The 20,933-nt window shown below is 38.9% G+C and overlaps 1 protein-coding gene across 2 annotated transcripts in view; it reads right to left on the bottom strand.

Annotated features, from left to right (window-relative positions):
• Positions 1-4,741: 4,741 nt before the first annotated feature.
• The window catches only part of stim2b (stromal interaction molecule 2b), a 58,078-nt gene continuing 41,886 nt past the window's right edge, over positions 4,742-20,933 (bottom strand). The window contains exons 3-12 of one of the 2 annotated variants that reach the window (XM_074661932.1): positions 15,350-15,461; positions 12,708-12,819; positions 10,225-10,340; positions 9,967-10,144; positions 9,679-9,856; positions 9,428-9,589; positions 9,246-9,346; positions 8,926-9,164; positions 7,217-7,457; positions 4,742-6,619 (exon numbers count right to left, since the gene is read on the bottom strand). In XM_074661932.1, coding sequence (XP_074518033.1) covers positions 5,995-6,619; positions 7,217-7,457; positions 8,926-9,164; positions 9,246-9,346; positions 9,428-9,589; positions 9,679-9,856; positions 9,967-10,144; positions 10,225-10,340; positions 12,708-12,819; positions 15,350-15,461 — 2,064 coding nt within the window. In that variant the 3' untranslated portion in view covers positions 4,742-5,994. The remainder of the gene's footprint in view (positions 6,620-7,216; positions 7,458-8,925; positions 9,165-9,245; positions 9,347-9,427; positions 9,590-9,678; positions 9,857-9,966; positions 10,145-10,224; positions 10,341-12,707; positions 12,820-15,349; positions 15,462-20,933) is intronic. The other variant, XM_074661933.1, reaches the window with a different exon arrangement.

Here is a 20,933-nt window from a genome sequence, read left to right as displayed (position 1 = left end):
ATCAAGCTCAAGGTTTGACACATATCGAAATGATTGGATTTCTTCAGGTTATAAAGGGCAGGAGAAAGTTGCGAGTTGGGGAGAGGACAGAGTGATGTTTTTCAGGGAAAGTTTGATCAAAATAGAATCACTTTTGGAAACATGAGAACACATTTTTGCTCAGAAAAACATGTTCTCCATCGGCAAAAACCTGGTTTTTATTCTTCTCAATTTCACTCCAGTATTGTCTTCTGACAAGACAGCTGCTCGCACATTCATGTGACCTTGGCTCCCCACTGATTCACTTGTTTTGTTGCAATGCTTTTATCTTTTTTCTTTTTTCTTCCTTTCAGATTCACTCCACCCTTCCTCCATCCAACTCCTATCTCCTGCTGTCAAAATATTCTTGAGTATTTCTTTCAGCATGAGCTTAGATTTGACTTTGAGAAATTCCAAAAATTGGTTTACGATCTGATTGGACAACACCAAAAATTCAAGAATTCTTTCATATGTGTACTGTTTTCCATTTTCGTAGTGCTTCTATTTTCGTTATGCATGTTTTTTATGTCATCATCTCGAAACTTTCATTTTTGTTGTCTCTCTTGTTTAGTCGTCACATATTTCATCAACTGTAGTAAATCAAACCAACTCCCTTTTCAAGGAGAATATCAGTGGGCACAAAATATTTAACCATTCAAACAAAGGAATCATCCACATATTCATATATCCATAGGAACCCATAAAGGACCATCCACCTACATAAAAAAACATTCAATACATGCATCTCAATCAATTAGAAAATCTTGGAAAAGTTACTTATATTAAGTAGCTGAATTCAGAAAGTGAAACTCTTATAGACTCAGGGCACATAGGGTCCCGGTGTTCAGTGGAGATCAGTCTAGCAATTCCTGTTTTCCCGTTCTTGAGATTTTTTCACAAATGTAAGGTGCATTATTATTATTATTATTATTATTATTATCATTATTATTATTATTATTATTATTATTATTATTATTATTATTATTATTATTAAGTTTCATATTTGCAATCAGACTCTCCCAAAGGCTTTGGTTTTCCTGGTATGCTGCCTGGCAGGGTTAGGGTTAGGGTTAGCGTGTTTGAGGTCTAGAGTTAAAATTAGCCCTGTTTACAAGACAACGTTTCATCTGAAAATGCTAAATCGCAGTGAAAAAAATCTGCGTTTACTCTCGGCCGAATAATCGGGCCGATCATATCCGTCACTGATTAATCAACATCGGCCAAAATGTAGCCGATTAAAAAAAATTTGCTCTGCGGAGATTCTGTCAGTCCTGTTCCTGTGTGTCCGTGTGTTGGGCTGCACACTGCCCGAGTGCCCTGCCCCTCCGTCCACCATTATCTAATGTAAGACTATAATATGACGTTTTAACATCAAAGTTTCTCATTGTGTGTTTACAGTTTGACTTCTTTATTTTTTATTGTGTTAACAGCTTGTTCTTATTTATCATTTGTTAATACTACAGTTCTTGTGTTGACAGTTTTATAATTAAAGTTCCTTGTTTTAATTCAATAGTGTTCTGTTTCTGTCTTGAATCATATGGGTATTATAATGATTTGTGTTCATATACAGCATATATCCTATCCTGTGTATATCAATGAATTTATTATATATCAGCCGATATATCGGATATTGGTCGATATATTGGATATCGGCTTTTTTTGCCTCACAGTATCGTTATCAGCATCGGCCCCAAAAATCCCATATCGGTCGGGCTCTAGTTTACACGTAAACGCTGAGGGACTGAAAATGCTGTAGTTAGCATGCCAGGCCTGTAGGTGATGCTAGAGTTGAATCAATCATCTGGTGTATTGATGAATACTAAGAGCAGAAGTGGAGCAACAGATGCACATTTTGTTGAAAGACAGTCAGCAGATTCAGCAGATTGAGCAGCACAAGCACAACACTGTAGTTCGCGACGATCTTAAAAACGGTACCGTTGTCCTGTTGTACGCATGAAGTGCGAAGCAGAGTGTGACGTCTTTGTTTCCACTGAAAACGCCGGCTTACTATTTACACGGCAACAGTGTCAGCAGTGTTTCCGAAAATTCCACTCTGAAGGTTTTTAAGAAAGCTTGCGTTTTAGGTCGGCTGAAACATTGTTTCCGTGTAAACACGAGGCTGAAATGCAACAAAACTTTTGCGTTTCACCCTAAAACCGTTGTCACGTAAACGGCCCCTAAGTGTTTTTAGGATTAGGGTTAAGGTTGGCGAATTTTAGCGTAGCATGGAGAAAAAAACCCTCTTCTCTGTCTGTGTTTTTTAAATCTCTTCTGAAAACCCACTTTTTTCTCTGGTTTTTAACTCACAATAATCCCTAATTCTATTTATTTTATTTATTTAATTATTGAATTGCTCTTTTTGTGCCTTTTAATGGTGTTTAAATTGTTTCTTTTTTTTTTTTTTTTTGTATTTCATATGAAATGTTTCTCTTGTCTCATGTTAGCCATGTATTTTATTTTATTTCATTTTAATTATTTAATTTCTCTGTACAGCACTTTGGTCAGCCAAAATGCAGTTATTAAAACATTGTTCTATTCCAGATCAATCATATACAGAGCTGCTTTTACAATTTTATTTTATTTTTTTTTACAAAATTCTTGTTAAGGTGAGCATTTAGAATAGATTGTTGAACGCAAATAGTAGATCACAAACTCACTGTCAACAACAGCACACGCCCCACTCGAGAGGGAAGCATGAGTGTCCAATGAGCAGTAGTTCGTGGTCCTGTGGCTGTTTGCATGGTCGCGCGTTTACAAACACACGTGCGCGCACATAGAGACGAGCACACTCTGTATGGCGGACAGAGAATCAGGGAGAATAATCTGGAAAACACGGCACACATCTGAGTTCAGACATTTTTGTGCTTTTTTTTCTCCTTGAGGAAAAACAGCTAAAGCAAACACACCAAAACGTCTCCAATGCTTCCATTTTTTAATGAATTCTTCTACAATAAACAAATATTCACACACAAAATGTTCTCAATAAAGAAAACTATTGTCTCATAAACATTCATTTCCTCATCGTCCTGCTCTTTTCTTTCCTCCATCGTGTGAGGGTCCTCGTGTCACCTCGTACGATGACGAGCAGAAGTCACAGTGTGAAGCAGCAGTCTGACATCAGAGCACTCGGTGCGAACCCAAAGGTTAGCTGGGGGACGTATTGCATGGGTCGGCTTCGAGCTCAGAGTGTGTGTGTGTGTGTGTGTGTGTGTGTGTGTGTGTGGGCGGGGGTGATGAGGAGGGGAGAAGTTCCTTTTTTCCACATAATCGTCAGTTTTTGTGTTTTTCAGAGGCAGGAGACGGATGGAAGAGGCCACATCGTCGGCATAGAGAGGAAAGCCAATAAAACAAAAAATATTCCTACGACCTTCTACGACCTTCTGGCATCAATATGGCACAAACAGAGTCATTTGTACATACAACTCCACCAAAAAGTGGTAGTGACACCGAGTATTTAAAGGTGTTTAAGACAGAAAAGGAAATGTTGGCATAGGTACAGGGACATGACGGGTGTGAGGTTGAGTCTGCATATTCATTAAACTTTCTTCAGTAAATATCCATCAATAGGAACCCCCACCAATAAAAATCTGTTTAAAACATCTATTCCAACACAATAATGTGAAAACAAAGTATTTATACATATATGTATATAAATATATTTATAGAGACGTCCATGCGTAGCAGCAGTGAAGACACAGCAGATCATTTTGGTTCGACTGTTTCGTGCTGCGTCTTCACGGCTGTTACCCACATTTCCCTCTCATCTCTAGATTTCTTTTTTTTTTCAGTATGTTCTCCACAAGCAGCGGATCTTTCCCAAAATACCAGGAAAGCTGTAGTGCAACAAACATTTAGCAGGATTTTTATTGTTTCAGAGGAAGTTTTTCAAGTAGTTTAGACTTCATAAGATGCAGGGTGAAGTTTGAAGAGAGCAGTAGGAGAAGCAGAGTTTAAATCTGAATATTTATGGACCACATCTGAATTATGACGGGTTAGAGAGGAAAAAAGAGACTTTGAGAAAATGAAATTGTAAGTTTAACCTGTATTACCTGAACGACTTCTTATAAAGGTATAGCTTGTTAATTGAATTCATTAAGTTAATTTTATGACTTTATTTTAATATATTGAATTCATCCTTATAAATGTTAGACAATATTTGGGCAATTTTTACAATTAAAAAAATAAAATAATAATAATAAAAAAAATCCTAAATTGAAAAAATAAAAATATAAATTGACAAATCTGAAAGAAAAAAATAGAAAAAATAGTGTAGATGTAAAAATTCTTTTATGATTATATTTTTTAATTACTTTTTGTAAAATTTTCTGTAAATTAACAACCTTAGTCTTGTCAATTTATGACATGTTTTTCTAAATTCACAACTTTCAAACTGTATATCTACCATTTTAATCTTGCGAATTTACAACTTCTGTTTTTTTTTTTCAAATTACGACTTTAATCAAATTCTAAGACTTTATTGTAAAGACGCTTTGTGAATATTGTAAAATTTAACCTAAGTCTTATCAATTTATGACATTTTCTTATTTTATGACTTTTCACTTTTTTTTCGCATTACTCTTGTCCAGGGGTGGCCAACCTGTGGCTCGTGAGCCACATGTGGCTCGTTGCCTTTCGGTGTGCGGCTCTTCAGTCCATTCATAAAAATGTGTTTATAAAGTTATGAGTGCTGTAAAACAAGAAAAAGAAGAAGAAGAAGATAAAGTTATGAGTAGTGGAGTGCCGATTAATCTAAAAATACTGATATACTGATGCCAACATTAGGTTCAGCGATCAATGTTTGGGTGTACAGATTGATACTTAAGTTTCAGTTTCTCTTCTCTAGTACAAATTTAAACACACTTACAAACACAGTTAATCTCGCTTTGAAAATCTGAAATGTTTTGATTTTCATTTTATGTCATTTTGTTTACGTGTGAGAGGAAGTGTGTTTGAAAGACCCCATGCATGACATGGCTCTCTGTAGTACGACGGTCATTTTTGTGGCTCTTTGTCTCTGGCTGGTTGGCCACCCCTGCTCTTGTCAATGTTTTTGTTGTTGAAATTGTTTTATTTATTTTTTTTAAATGTACTCCTTTTGTTTTTGTGAACTGATATAATTCTTATAAACCTTTCTTTGTCAATTTATATCGTCATTTTGTCAAGTTAGAAATGTATTTTTTACAAAAAAAGTGGCTATATTTTTTAAAGCTTTGCATATTTTTGCACATTCATTCTTGGTCATTTACAAATGTATTTTTTTCAATTTTTTTTTTTTTTCAATTCAAACTTTAAAATAGACAATTTTTGTTCTTGTAAACTTAAAACTTTATTCCTTTTAATTTCTCTTAATACACAGATTTTAACAACTTTACTCATGTAAAAACAAGTTATGTCATTCCTACAAGTTTAAAAAGTTATTTCTGTCAATTTTTCTTTAATCATTTTACTCTTTTTGATCCCAAAACGTATTCCTGAATTATGATTTTTTTTTAAGTTGTGACTTTTTTTCTGCAAATTCAATGACCTAATTCTTTTAAAGTATTTGAATTTGAAACTTGTGAAAAAAAAATGGAAGATTTTTCTCAAAATCTCTTTTTTTCTTCTTAGTGTGGCCCTGATCCTCTGCTGGGCCAAACATGGTGGCTTCAATTAAACCAAAACAAACAGCGAGACTTCTTTTTTTTTTTTAGTTTCATGGAAGACAGCTTTCATGACCTTTGACCTTTCTTTGACTGTTTCTTTGACCTTGAGTAAACTAAATAAAAAGGCATTATTGAAAAATAAGGCTACCAGCCTGAGGTGTGTTGTTAGAGACACCCAGACTGAGCTACATTCCATCTCTGACAACGAAAAACGAGAAAGGAAGAGAGAAAACGAAGTGTTGTAGCTTACAGTGACGTCCATGTTTTAAGAAAATGAGCCAAACAACTCGTTCATCCTGTTTCTCTCTCTACATCTATCTCACGCTGAAAGTTTTTATTTCTTCTTCTTAAATAAGCTTTTGATTTTAGATGAGGAGCGCTTGATTTTCTCTCCATTGTCGCTGGAGTCCTGGGAGGAGGTGCTCTGGAGCTTGTAATCCCTTCCCAAGCTCCGACCCTCCGAGTCCAGGGAGGTGAGGGACGGGAAGCGCCCCACGTTGGGGAGCATGCTGGCGGGCAGCTGGCCGAAGCTGTAGGACTTCTCCAGGATGCCGTTGTACATGCCTTTACCCGTCGGAGAGGTGGCGCTCCCCTGTGAGAAGGTGGCGCTCTGGGACTCGGGGATTGTGCGCGTGAGGTCGGGCGAGCCTCTGTGTGCAAACGGGTGGTGCTCCAAGGCCGGTGAAGGGGAGGTGGAGGGCGGGCCGGAGGGCGTGGTGGCCGGGGTGGGAGGCAGAGGAGGAGGCGTGGAGTCCCTGAGACTGCTGCTGCTGCTGCTGCTGGTGTGGGTGGAGGAGGAGTTGGCCGGGGTGGAGGCCGGGAGCTCCTGGGTTTGGCTGAACAGCAGCAGCTCCTCGCGGGAGATCTTGCGGTACGGGGGCTCCGTGTTCTGCAGCTGCTTGCGGCTGATGGAGGAGCTGAGGGAGTCAGTGTCACAGCTGCCGTCCTGAGCCGGTTCCCTGAGAGGAGAGAAGACGAACACAGTCACGACACGGAAACATAAACGAATGAGGTAAAGGTTAATTTTCATTTTTTAAAAAAGTTAATTGGATTAATCTTAAATTGTCCTCCAAAATTTCACCTCCTGATGCTTATCCCATGTGAAAAGATTAACCTATAAACCTGTGACTACATCCTAAGTGAACATCGTAGACGTATTACACCAGACTTCCACCAGATCCATGTGTGGTCCATCTCTGCTCTCTGTTTCATACTGTAGATGTTTTAATGTTGCTTTATTGGCTAACTTCCTGTTAGCTTGATCTGCTTGATGCTAATTTATGAGCGTAAAGTCTTGCAGATCTGCTGTGCAAGGCTCAGATTGCCGGAGCAGAGACAAGGCTCAGGAAGCAGCAACAACAGAAACCTGTCGACTCTGGTTTCATGAGAAAGTGGAGACGGACCAAACACAGATCTGGTGGAATTTAATATGACCATAAACCTTAACTTCACCATGTGAAGGTTTATTCATGCATCCTTCACGCTGTCACCAGAAAGTACCGCCTAACCCCCCAAAGCTGAAAGCATCAGTGTGAATCTTTTTTTGGATAAAACACCTGTGAGTCCAAACTGTAAAACCATTCCGCGGCGTTCCGGCCACCGCTACATACCCCCTCCTATCCGAGCTGAACATGATATGTTCGTCGTCGGCCTCGGGGCGATAGGAGAGGGAAGAGCTGGCCATGGAGAGCAGGTCGGGGTCGGGGGACATCAGTGAGGACTGCGGGCTGAGCAGACTCCGGCGAGAGCGGCACAGGCTGCTGTTGCGGGTCAGTGGGGGCCGGATTAACGTGGTTGCTGTGGAAGGCGAAGCAAAGACTCATCACTTTTTATTCTACAAAAAATGTGCAAATATACAAAAACTATAAAACTGAATTTTAATTATTATAAGGGTTAAATCAAATCAAAATTTTATGTTTTAAAACGGAACTGTTACTACACTAACTTGAAGATTAATTCAAAAATGCAAATTCAACTTCAGTTGCAAAATTAAGATTCAGTTTCACAATTCAATTTTAAGTTCAATGTGGCACAACCAGTGCGTTATCTACGTCCATGAGTAAAAGTATTTGAGGGCATATTCACATAAATCCTCGTAACATTTGCTTCTCTCATTTGTCAAATTCTGATTTCTCTTTAAATTGCCATTTTTGTACTGAAAAAAATAGCCCCATGTTATTTCACATCAATGACAACAAAGTACTTTTCTATTCCTCTCTATTCTCTACTACAGGGCTTGATAACTGGGAGTGGACATCTGTGCTGTGGTCGGGGAAATGTTTTATTTTCTCTAAATAAAATTAGCAGATCAGTTTTTCTGGAAGTTAAAGTCTCCGTCGATTGTTTTTCTTTTTTTTTTTCCTGTCTTTTCTTTCTAGATCTATACTTATTTGGAACTTATAATTATATTTTTTGTCTCAGTTTTTGGCCATTGACACCAAACTGGTTGTGTTCAAAGCTGTGTTTTCACTTTTCTTTTGTTCCTGTGTGTGTCCGGGGATCCCTTGTGCAAACCAGGGTTGCTTCATTTACGCAAGAGACTTTTTTTTTGTCTGTTTTTGACACTTATTCTATTATTTTGTTTATATTTTCTTGAATTTTGGCACTTACAATATTTTCTTGCATTTCTGCTGTGACTAAATTTACCGTTCCTCAATAAAGTGCAATCTATTTTATTTTGGGATGCACCGATATGAAAATTATGGCAGATACCGATATCTGATATTAATATTGTTGTTATGGCCAATAACTGTTATTTACGGATACCAATCTAAGATGATGTGTCCAGGTAGTTCAGAGACAAAGAGCGGCGCGATCGTAAGAAAAGATGACCCTGGAGAGGATTAAAGGATGGAGCTTGGTATATTTTTCTGATCATTTTGTCTGATTTTTGGATCGAAAACAGGAAGAGAGACAAATAAGAAGAGAGTCCACTCTTCTTAGATAGTTTTGGTGTTTACATAGTCATAGAAAACAGTATTATTTGGGTCTTGAAAGATCGTTCAAGATGCTCTGAAAATGCTGGTAGCTAATGAGTAAATATCATCCCACTTTTACACGATGACAGATACCAATATTGATACAGATATATCATGCATCCCTATTTTTCTTCTTTTCTATTTGAGGAGTATAGAGAGTTGAAATTTAATGTACGTAAAATAAAATTTTAAAACATTGGATTTCAGATCGTAGTTTTTTTAAATTCAGTTTGGCAAAAATCTCAGCCCATTAACTTCCATGTGACATCAACTTTAACTACACTCACTTGTGAACTGGGGAATGATGGGAGGCGTGTCCTCATCCAGGTCGTCCACACCCCCCGCGATGGGGTAAGGCGGCACCGACACCCGCGGCATGACCACCCAGCTGTGGTCTGAGTAGAGGCTGGCGGTCAGACTCGTCAGCCCTGAGTTGTTGACCACGGGGAAGTTGCAGAGCTTCTCGATCTGCTGCCAGCGGTGCAGGCGCTCTCTGAGGCACGCCGTCACTTCTGAAAGGGCTTTCCTGATGAAAGTAAAACAGAAATGAATGTTTAGACTCTGTTAACCCTCATTCTGACTGATTTTATGTTGAGCGTCTTCTTACTTTGCTTCTAGTATCTTGTGGTCCACCTCGTCCAGTGATGAACTGTGGGCTACGTGAAGAGTCCCAAACACAGAACTTCTTTTCTTTTTTATTTTCTCTGCCTGAAATCAAAATCACACACATTTTCTTGAGCACATGGAACTGAAACAAACATTCATACATCCATGGTTGAGTGATCGTACCTCGTCTTTGGCGACGCTGAGCTGGAACTCGGCGCTCTGCTTCTTGATGTTGTAGTACTGAACCTCCACCTCATGTGTGAGCTGGAGCCACTTCTGGAGCGCTTCAGGCACCGACCGCTCCGTCTGCATCTCTTTCTCTGCTCGCTTCAGAGCCTTTCGGACCTGAGAGAGCGAATATTTGCCTTGTGTCAGCAGGAGTTATGTTTTTCTGAACACTTACGTAAAGATGCCTCTAATGTAACAAGCTTCACCTGTACGAGCTCTTCCTCTGCGTATTTGAGGCGGCTGAGTTCACACTCAGCGCCCTCTCGCAGCTCTCGCAGCCTGTGAGCCTCAGTTTTGGCTTCGTTGATCTCGTCCCTCATCTTTTCCTCCAGGTTCTGCTTCTCCACAGCCACCGTGCGGTTCTCCTCCTGAGCCTTTTCCAACCTGAGAGGCAAAGAAAATTCCTTTAGATGGGAAAATGTCTCAGTTTAATCAAGGATATTTTAAAAAGTACATAAAAACCAAACTGTGTGTTTTGAACCATGCCCTCTTACCGGCTCTGCAGGTCCAGGAGGCTCTGCTCAGCGTGCTGCAGGCTCTCCAGGTCCCTCATCATCTGGGAGACGTGCACCTTGCTGGACTTGTTCTGCACGTAGGCGAACCAGCAGCCTCCGACTCCGATCACGATGGAAACCATCAGGACAAAGTCTTTCATCCAGTTGTGTTGTGGACCTGCAGAGGGAGGACATCGGTGACTTTGATGATTCACTGATCTTTTCTGAACGTGAATGCAAAGTGTGTGTCATACTTACGGAGAGGAGGACCAAAAAGCACCGCATCGAGAGCTTTTAGGTTCAGTTTCTGTTTATGCCGCTGGTCTAATATCTTCAGCTGCATCGACATAAACGACGGTTCGTTCGCAGCTATTCTGAAATGAGATAAATTAAGAAAAATTCAGCTTCGAATTTGATCAACACGGTAAAATTTTCAGTCTTGAAGGAGCTTCGCTGGCAGGAAAGTATCCAGATCTCTGAACTCTGATTCCCTGTGCTGCTTTTTGACCAGCAGAGGGCAGTGTTACACCACAGCCACTTTTGTGTATTAAAACAAAACCCTGTGAACATGATAAGCTCAGGTCAGGAAACTTTTGCCCCTGAGCATCCCTTCTTGGCGTCACAGCAACATGACAGAAAAAGAAACTGTCTCATTGTTTTTATGGCATCAGAGGTAAAAATTAAAACATTACAGGATTACTGTTATAAACAAACAAATGTGCAGAAACTCTTGCTGCTCGTCTTATTGGTGTAAATCTTTACAGACAGCACACCATGAGATTCCTAAACAGGATGGTTTCTTTTGTTAGGACATTTTTTTCTCTTTTACCAGCTGAATTTAACTGGGACAATGCACATTAAGTAAAATTTCAGCAGTACACGTCAAGTTAAGGAGAACAAAGTTGGCTAAATCTTTCTTTCTTTAATCTGTTATTCCCGGTTTTTAGTTTTAAAATTACATAACATGTCACATTTGTCTTTTTTGTATTAGTTATCGTATTACCTCTGCCAAGGAGGTTATGTTTTTTGGGAGAGTTTGTTTGTTTGTCTGTGAACAACATAACTCAAAAAGTAACAAACAGATCTTGATGAAATTTTCAGGAAATGTTCAAAATGGGATAAGGAAAAAGTGATTACATTTTGGAGGTGATCCAGATCATTGTCTGGATCACCATCTGGATCCAGGATTTTTTTTAAAGGATTCTTTATCATTGTGAGATAGGGCCGTTTTCATTATATGTGTATATACCATAAATGGTCGGATTGCTTTGCAAAATAACACAAGAGAAGGTCACCATAATTTCTGACAGATGTAAAAGTACGATCCAGATCCTGGCAATATTTCGGATACTAAGATCTGGAATATGAAATATGTACTGGGTCATCATAATTTTCAACACTGTCAGGAAACAAATTATCGTACAAACCTGCAACTAACACCAAATTGTAGCAGACAGTCTGCTGAAAGGGAGTATAACATTAAAGTAGGACTAAAGTGTTGGTGACAATCACACTATGCTTGGTGGAGGTCTGTGCTCTCTGAGTGCTTTTCTAGTTAGACTTCATATGAGACACAATCACCTGAAAAATCATAAAAAAATTCTTATTCCAAGATATTGAAGCTTGTCGAATAAAATTTTCATTCCCCAATGGGGTATTCTTTTATTTTTTTAAGCAATTTAGGTGTCATTTTTGTCTTTTAATATCTTAAAAATAAGACATTTTCTGGACTTGTCTGGTGAATATGACTCATTATGTGTCTAATAAGATATTTTTGCAAAAAAAATTGACTTCTTCCTTAGTCGGACCTTATGTTTTAATTTTCTTCAATCAAGTTAAGGCTCTTAGGATCTCTTGTTTTTCTTGTTTATTTATGAGTCTTAAAAACAGGACCTTGAGGGTGAAATTAAGTGGGACTTCTTGAACCTTAAGCCTTTAAAAATCTTACATATGATAAAACACTAACGAAACCACGCAGAGCTTCTTTGGGACACCAACATAAAAACTTTGCTGAAGTCAGAGCGAGCTCCTCTGAATTTATCCTCCATCTCAAAGGGCCCAGACAACATGGCAGCCTGTGGAAACTGTAACCCCCTCGCTGTGACATCACGCCATGAGTCATCGCCCATCAGACCCGAGGAGTAACAGGAGACCTCTGAATAACCCCCGCAGCCCCGCCCCCTCTGTCTGCCGCTGGTACAGTTTGCAGCGCGTCACATTCCACAAGTGTCCCTCTGACACCTGAGCTCCTTCTGTACATCGATACCCGACAAGTGAGTTCACTTTTAAAATCATTTGGAGGGCGCTTTAAAATGTCTCAACTTGGTGTAGATTTCACATAAACCCTTGTCACTTTGTAAAAAAAAACTATTTAATAGGGAAAGAAAAGCGATGAAGAGAATCTACCTGTTTTGAAAAGCTGTATTTTCTCCCTGTGTTACCTTTTCTGACCAGCAGAGAGCAGCATTGAACAGAGCAATCAAACCAAAGCTGCTTTTGTGCATTGCTACAGAGACAATGGTGTGTTATTGTCCTCATGATTGTCCTCATGAACGCAGCTTCTCGCTCAGGCTGAACGATAACATCTTAATTAGAGCCACAGTGGTATTAATCACATCTGCCATAAAGGTGCAGTACACCGAACAATTACAATGAATCGCAGTCTTATTAAATATTTATAACACAGAAAGAGAGGAGGGTGAAACACTGAAGAGGGAACATGTTTGAGGGGATGTACAAACCGAGGTAACGTGTTCCCTGTGACCCGGAAGTCCCGGAAGTTTTTCTCATACTGCGGCAGCTCCACCGACTCCTTCAGCCACCGGACAGAGTCATCAACCGTCCAGTTGTGGACTGGGTGAAGACAAGGAGAGAGAAGGAGAGATGAAGGTCATCACCACACCAGACTTTAAAAAAGAAAAGAAGGAAGAAAACCTTTATTTAAACCTCCTTAAAGATCCTGTGAGGAGTTTTTAACTTGTTATAACATAACTAGAAATAAATTTGTTCCAAAGCGAGCAAAGCAATTAGCTTTAAATCAAAGAGCATAATTACTATGAGATAAATACATTGGTCCATTTGTAAATAACATGGCACTTTGAGAGATATACAGCAGAAGTTCTTAAGCTGGGTACCAAATATGGTTCTATTACAGGTACTGACCGAATTCTGCCATAGTACAGAGTACCGATCCACTTAAAATCAAAAGGTACTATGTATAGGTACCTAAATGTGTCTTTTTGACTGTGAGAGAGTGATTTTCCATGCTGGACATAAACACAGTATCGCAAGTTTATACATTGAAGAATACATATGTTCAATTGAAAAACTTAAGGATTTTATTACTAAACAAATTAATATTTAACACCACATAAGCACACTTAAAAGTACAGAAATTTGGTATCGTTGAGTACCAATACCAGTTTTCAAGTACTGGGCATCGGTAGTGTATTGTTTCAAGTGTGGAAGGTACCCATCCCTAAGGGGTTCTGAAACTTTTCAGCTCACCACTGCTGAAAAAACTGCAGTTTAAGGGGCTGTTTACAAGACAACTTTTTTAGGGTGAAACTCAAAAGTTTTTTGCCTTTCGGCCTCGCGTTTACGCGGAAATGGCCGACCCAAAACGCAAACTTTTGAAAACGGCCTCCAGAGTGGGATTTTTCAGAAACATTGCTGACACCGTTGCCATGTGAACAGTACGACTGAAAACGCTGACATCATGCTCCGCTCTGCACAAGCTCATACAACAGTCCAACAGTACTGTTGTTACGATCGTCACAAATTACTGTGTTTTGCTGCTTTATCTGCTGAATCTGCTGACTGTCTTAATACAAAATGAGCATCTGTTGCTCCACTATTTAACTTAGTATTAACCAAAACACCAGATGATCGGCCCAACTCAACTTCTGTGGAGATCTCCAAAAAGCTGCTTCTGGACAAGACAGTTATAGCACCACCTACAGGCCTGACAGTGTTTTCAGTCCCCCAAGTTTTGTGTACATGCAGATTTTGTCACTGCATTTTAGCGTATAGCGTATATAAAACTTAGCCCATATTTTTGTTAGCATGGTTACAATACTGCATGAAATACGCAGTTGACAACATTTTCAGATTTCTGAAGACATTTTGGGACCCCTGTAGGAAAAGTGCTCCTCCTCTCTCTTTTGTGTGCATTCAAGAAAAGTCAGGAGGCAGAGCACCAGCAAAGACCCCTAATGTTGACCTTGTGGCCTGCCTGGACTTAAGCAAGTTCAATATTTCAGCAGGTGTTTGAAACAGGTGAGAGTGGGGAGTGACGTGTGGGAAAGAGGCTAAAGGTTCGATCCAAACCCAGGCCACCTGCTCGAGGCCCAGCCTGGAGATCTGTGCAACCTAACGGCTAGGTTATACCAGCGCCCCAGGATGTTTGTCTTTTGGCAGGGTGTGTATTTATCTGAAACGATGAGGAAGCACAAGTGACACACATACTTTCACAGTTGAAAACAAACACAGGCACATGCAGGCTGAGGATGACAGATTTGGGTGCGTGTTTGAAGACAAAGCTACTGAAGAAGTTTTGAAGAAGACGAGGAAGAGGACGGGTCAGATTTTGTCCCTGTTTGAAAACTATGTCAGGAAGGAATAGGGAAGAGGAGAACGCTGTTTGAAGATGCTTAGTTTAAAAATAATCCTTATGTCAAAGTTTGTTTTTAAACCTCTAATGCATTAATTATGGAAGCCTGTGTCAAGATTTTTATTTTTAGATTTTTAGATTTTTTATTTTTTTTGTGGTGATTCCATGATTGCTTCTTTTTCTATTTTATCATATTGCATGATGCCCAGATTTTTAATCCTAATTTACTGCTAAAATGAAACAAAATTTTCTAAATTAATAGATTAAAGTATCACTTAGATGTTGCTGTATATCATCATATTTGTTTACTTTTCTTGGAGTTAACAGCCTAATAATAAACATATTTGCAGTAAATGAAGGTTGAATCTACCTCACTGAGTGTTTTTTACGTTTTCGTTTACATTCACTCTTGCCCCGTTTCACATTTCTCAGAGAAAATCCTTCATCACGCTTAATATCAAGCATGCTTCCTCAATCTCTTCCTTCTATCAGCACTGTTCAGAGTCAATATTGAAGAAGTTTTCTGAAAATTTGTGACGCAACCTTGACAGAAATTCTCCTACAGGCTTGTTGAACCAGTTAAACCGCCTGTCAAAGCGATTCTACCACACCTGCATCATGTGATTCTGTGTGTTTACGCAGGAGAGGCTTTGTGCCGCTCAAACAGAACGACTTTTTGTGTATTTAGTAACTATTTCTATGAATTTCAGTGTTTTCTTCTTTTTTTGTCACACATTGGGCACGTTGTTTTTTGTTTCTTGCTGAGTTTACCTTCAGATGTCTTCCAGCCTTTCCACAGCTCCTCCACAGTGATGTGCTGGTCTTCACGGTGCAGGTTGCTGTGTTTGTTGGTTTGCTGCTGCTTCATGTCCTCTATTATAAACTAGAAAACACAAACAGGTGATTCTTACAGAAGCATGTACAGAGGCATGTCACAGAGAAAAAGAAAAAGTGTTATAAAGGGATAAATGTTAAAGGAGGTGTTATGTGGGGAGATCCAGAAAGCTGTGCCTGTGTCTGTGTGTATGTCCATGTGTGGTTTCAACAGAGAGAGCTGCTGCAGAGAGCTGGCTTTGCCTAAAAGTCTAGCTTTGTACCACACACACATACACACACTTTCTTTTCTCTCCTTTCTTCCTTTTAGGGGCTTTGAAAAGAGAAAGAGACCCATGGCGGAGGCACCACTTCCACCTGTGTGTGCATGTGTGTGTGTGCATGTGTGTGTGTTTCAGTTTCCGGCAGTCCTCCTTTGGTAGCTCAGAATAAAATGCCCCCGAAGAAAAAGATTCAGCAAAGGAACCCACCAAAGGATTGCCAGAAAACCAGCAGCAGGAGCAACAAAGACCACGGTTGACAACCAGACACCTCAAAGCATTCGTCTTGTAGCAATATGTGTGTGTGTGTGTGTGTGTGTGTGTGTGTGTGTGTGTGTGTGTGTGTGTGTGTGTGTGTGTGTGTGTGTGTGTGGCCTTGGAAAAAGCTAAAACATGGTACTTTCAGTGTAATCGTACATCCTACATGCTAATTAGCCGTCGAAATCAATGCTGCGCTTTGGTGGCTGTTACGCTAGGCTATATCATCTGTACTAACACTTTGTTTAAAACAAAAGACTTTCATTAACTTTTTTTTTTTTTTCATAAAAAATTGTTAAATTTAGCCGTTAGCTTAAAGTAGCTATGATGACTCGGCAGTTTGCTCCAGAATCTCAAAAATGACAAACTTTCACTGCTGCTGTTTGCAGTTACTCTTTTCATATATACGGTTAGCTAGCTTAACATCTACAAGGTAATACTTAACACGCTACAATAATGCATTAAAATACTTTCATATACTAACTTTTATTGCAAAAATAATGTAGTCTGTGAAATACTTATATACAAGCTAACAGGTTAACGGTTGATGTGTCTCTATAAATACTATTTGGGCTAAAGTTTAATAAGCTAGGTCTTTGTTTAACAATCTTCATAAATACATTCATTTTAATTACTTACATTGAAAAGACAGTACAGTTTAATCAACTGTTGTTGTTTGAAATTGCTCTTTTCAAACACTACTCCTTACAGCTAGCTACCTGGCCAGCTATAAATAATGCTATTAACCAGAAAGGTTGAGGCTAACACTTAACGCTACAATAATTCTTTGAAATATTAATATATTAACTTACTAAGTTTCATACTTTAAAAAAGTAATATGTGAAATACTTATAAGCTAGCAAGCTAAGAGGCTAACTGTTGCCGTGTCTCTTTTTTAGCTATATCTTTGTTTAAAAATGTTGTATGTTGTTAGCATGGTTAGCTGAAAAGTTTTAGGCTAATACTCTTTACACTACCCTAATGCTTTAACCTGCTTGTATATTAATAGCACTTTCTCATATTGAAAAATATCTAATTTGAAATGCTTTCATTTGTTTATCAGCTTCAATTGCAAGCACAGTCATAGTTAGCTAGCTCATTGTTTACCAGGTTAGCACTGTTATACTGTATCTCGATGGAAATGCTTTGCGCCAATGTTTATTAAGGTACATCAAAGTTTTTTAAACTATTTACAAAGAATTTGAAACAAACAACCATGTGGCCTGAATTTATCCGTTGCATGTGCCACTGGTCACAGCTAGCTTAACAGCTACAAGGCTAACACTACAGTACAAAATATATTTTTTAACATTTCAATTAGCTGAAAAGACTTATAGTCTACATTTTCAGTCAATAAAAACTTGTTCAAATAAACTTTTTTTTTTTGGTAGCAGCTGGTTACATTTCTTGCTAAGACGGGAGCTTTAACCAGAATTAGTTTTGTGTTAACACCAGAAACAAAGAAACCACAACAACCTCCCAAATGAAGCTACTACTTACCTTTCTTTTTAATTTCTTTTTTACATATGGATTAAACAGAAAAGATGAAATTAGTGAATGATTTTAAAAACTTTTATTAAGATACGCAAGGTAATGTGTCCTGCTTCTAGTCTTTTTTAAGAGTCAGCTAGAGCTTCCATAAGCAGTACGCATCCTCCTCCTGAAACCTATTTTTTTCCTTTTTCTAACTAAGTGTAAAAGGAATAAGAAACAAGATTTTCTGCTGCTGTTGTGTTAGGCTTAAAGATAGAGAAGCATAAAGAGAAGCATAGCAGTCCCTGCATCAGAAAAAGGTAAAAAGCTAAACTTTATCTGCAGCTGCTACAAACTCACTCTCCTTTTTGGCTCTTGAGTTGACAAAACAAAACATGCACTCCATTTGAATCACAGCAGTTAAAAGCTTTTCACATGTGACAAAGAAAAGGAAATGAGATTCCAACACAGCTTGAAGTCGTCATGTGCCTGCACTAATACAGGGGTTATTTCTCACACTTGACGGCACCAATCCCTTTGAAAAAATGCCAAAAAGCATTCGAGGAAACACGTTAAACTTCTACTGACAAAACTTTTACAACAACTTGGGTATTTTTGACAGCATCTCTGAGTTTCACCTCTTTGGCCTCTGTGAACTCACTTTTGTTTATTCTGAAAACCAGAAACTGAAGAAGAAAGATTTTACAGGAGTGAAGAAAAGAAACTGCATCTACCATTCAACTGAATGAGACTGGAGGAAATGGTGTGATTACAGCACAATAATGAGAATCAAATAAGAGTTAACTGTATGTTAGCATGACTCATGCCTGGATTATAGTGTAGTACAAATGAAACGCCCATATTTAGAAGAGGATTACCACAATCCCCAAGTCTGCGGCATTATTATGTGCCAATAAGTCCAGTTAAACCTCCACACACACACACATCCTCACATTCATTCAACCTGTAAAAGACACCAGTTCATACAACACCCGGATCTCATGGCTATATACTTCAGTGACATTTTTACTTTTTTTGCTCCTGTGTTTGTCTGGAAATCCTACATGTAACCATGGCTGCATTGTTTACATGTGAAATCAGCTGTTAGCAGCCTGTAGCATATAAATGCTAACTGGTGCAAGGCCAGATGTTTCCCCACAAGGTGAGGAGAAGGTGGTGAGGACGACATGCTGGTTCTCAGGTGTGAGCTAAGAAGTGCCGACATGGACCTGTCCACTCATTCATCGTTATTAGGAACATAAGATCTATCTCCAATAAGACGCGCAAGCTAGCCATGCTAACCCAGCAACAGGGCGAATACCAGAGGGAAAAGTAGCATCATACTATTCACAGACATGGCTAAAGGATGGCTTTTTGCTACCTGCTATTTTTCAAGGACCCAATTACCTGACAGGTCAAGTTCAGTTGGTACAGCAGTCACTGAGGCGTCACCGTATAGAAAATCCAGACTCAAGGTAGCTTCAGTTGGCAAAACTTAAAAAAAAAAGAGTTGCAAAAGACCATATAACAGCAAAATGAGCTATCCAGACCCTATTTTTCCAACCAGGCTGAAAACATATGAGATTTTGCTATAAATTAGCTTTTTAAAAGCATGTGTATAATGTTTTGATGTTTCTGCAACCAGCCTCTAGTGGAGGCTCAAAGAATTGCAGTTTTCAGCACCACGGTTAAGGCATCATATTTTTGGAATGAAGGTTACCCTTGGGACAAAACCCTGGATTTTAGTTATTGATTATCCTCTGAGGAGCTTTTGGTTTGTGTGGACTTTGGCCTTTGGCGCCCCCTGTGGTCAAAGTGGTGCATCTCACTCTTGATAAAATTCTCCTTCAAAGAAAGAATTTCTATCATGGTTTATTTTCAACTTAAGCATCAGTGTGATGTACAATATTTTTATGGTAAAGTGAATAAAATGTTTTGTTTTGTTTTTTTTTTCCGCACACAGTTGACGCTAGATAACTACATAGAAATAGTCATTCTTGTTCAAACTGGTCTTTTTGGCTTCAACAGTTCATACATAGAGGCTTCCCTAACCAGCTAAAAACTACTTTCAGGATGTTTAATACAATTATTTATTGATACTGATTGGAAATGATAAAGTTCAGAAACCAAAAAGACAGAAAATTTACATTATGAAATCTAAAATAGCAAGGTTTCAAGAAATTGCATCACCGACCGAATCTAAAACAAGCTGTTAGCATTAAACAGAAGTGTTTTTGATAAGTTTAAAAAGCTTGTGCCAGCTTCACTGAAGAAGTGGACAGACTTGCACTGCCTCTGGCCCTGGACAAAAAGCTTTGGTAGGAAACTTTACCAAAAACATTCACTGGATTCATCCTGAAGTCACAAAGAAGTTCTTTACAGGGTTTTTTAAACTTACTTGTTTAAAGTGGTGGTCTACCTATGGCACCAACAAAGACCATGCACTACTGTGTACAATAATGCGTTACCAGGAAGTTGAGTGTATGATTGAGAGAACAGCTATAGGGTTGCAGAATCACATTTAATCCCCTTATGTAATACGCCAGAAGCTTTGAAGCTGTTGCTCACTCAACTCAAAGGTTTCTGAAAGGCTCTGAAAAGGTCTTTCAGCACAAAATACTCTGAGGAGTCTCAAAGCTTTGGACAGAGTGTTTTCATCCCTCACCTTCTTCTTACACAATGCAAATGCAAATGAGTGTTTTTTGTTTGGGACGTAACGCCAGGAACTCTGTAAAAGAGCCAGCCGTCTGCTGACTCATGGTAGAAACCACAATGTGTGTAATATTAGTCCAAACAAATGTCTTGCAAAGCCTTTAACGCTTAGTCTGCTTTATGAAAAAGGCTTGACACACCTTAAAGGAAGAGCACATCACTGAGGGGATAAAACCATGATTTATTCTTTATTTTCTAAAGATGAGGTAAATATGAATTAGTTTGTAAACTAAAGTGAAGATGTTTTAATCATTACTTGACCTAAAGTTTCTTTTTTTAAAATCCAACATCTTGTCGTTCTACTAGAAGTTATGTAATAATTATTACACATAAAAGCTGTTGTTGTTGTGAAATATTATGTCTAAGCTAGGTTAAGTACTTGATTCTGATTGGTTATCAACAGCAAATGCACCACAAGTTATGGTACATCCCAGTCCAAATCCACCTGTTAACACTGTGGCAAAACTGTATCAGGCTGGTTCTGGGAGCTAGGAATGAATATGAGACACTAAACACAGATGATAGAGCAACCTGAGGCCAGGCTACAGAGCAGTGTAGCAGTGAGAAGTTGTGATAAAAAGAAATGTGTAAAAAGTGTTCACATTTGATTGACATGGCAAATGTCCAAAACAAACCCCAAAGCCCTGATCTACTACTTTTTATTTCCCCTTTTCCTGTTTTAGAGTTGCCACAGCAGGTGATTTGGTTTTCCTTCCTGCAATTCTCACAGGTCTGATAGATCTCAATTTTAGTTGGTGTACCACGTGTAGTTTCGGCATAGTTTTACATCCCATTTTTTCAGAGCTTAGGGCCGGCAC

The sequence above is a fragment of the Halichoeres trimaculatus genome, unplaced genomic scaffold, assembly GCF_033239565.1.
Source record: "Halichoeres trimaculatus isolate MK-OKI-2021-1 unplaced genomic scaffold, fHalTri1.1 fHalTri1_scaffold_22, whole genome shotgun sequence".
Classification (NCBI taxonomy): domain Eukaryota; kingdom Metazoa; phylum Chordata; class Actinopteri; order Labriformes; family Labridae; genus Halichoeres; species Halichoeres trimaculatus.
Note: the sequence above shows the minus strand (reverse complement) of the source record. Positions and strands in the feature narration are given on the sequence as shown.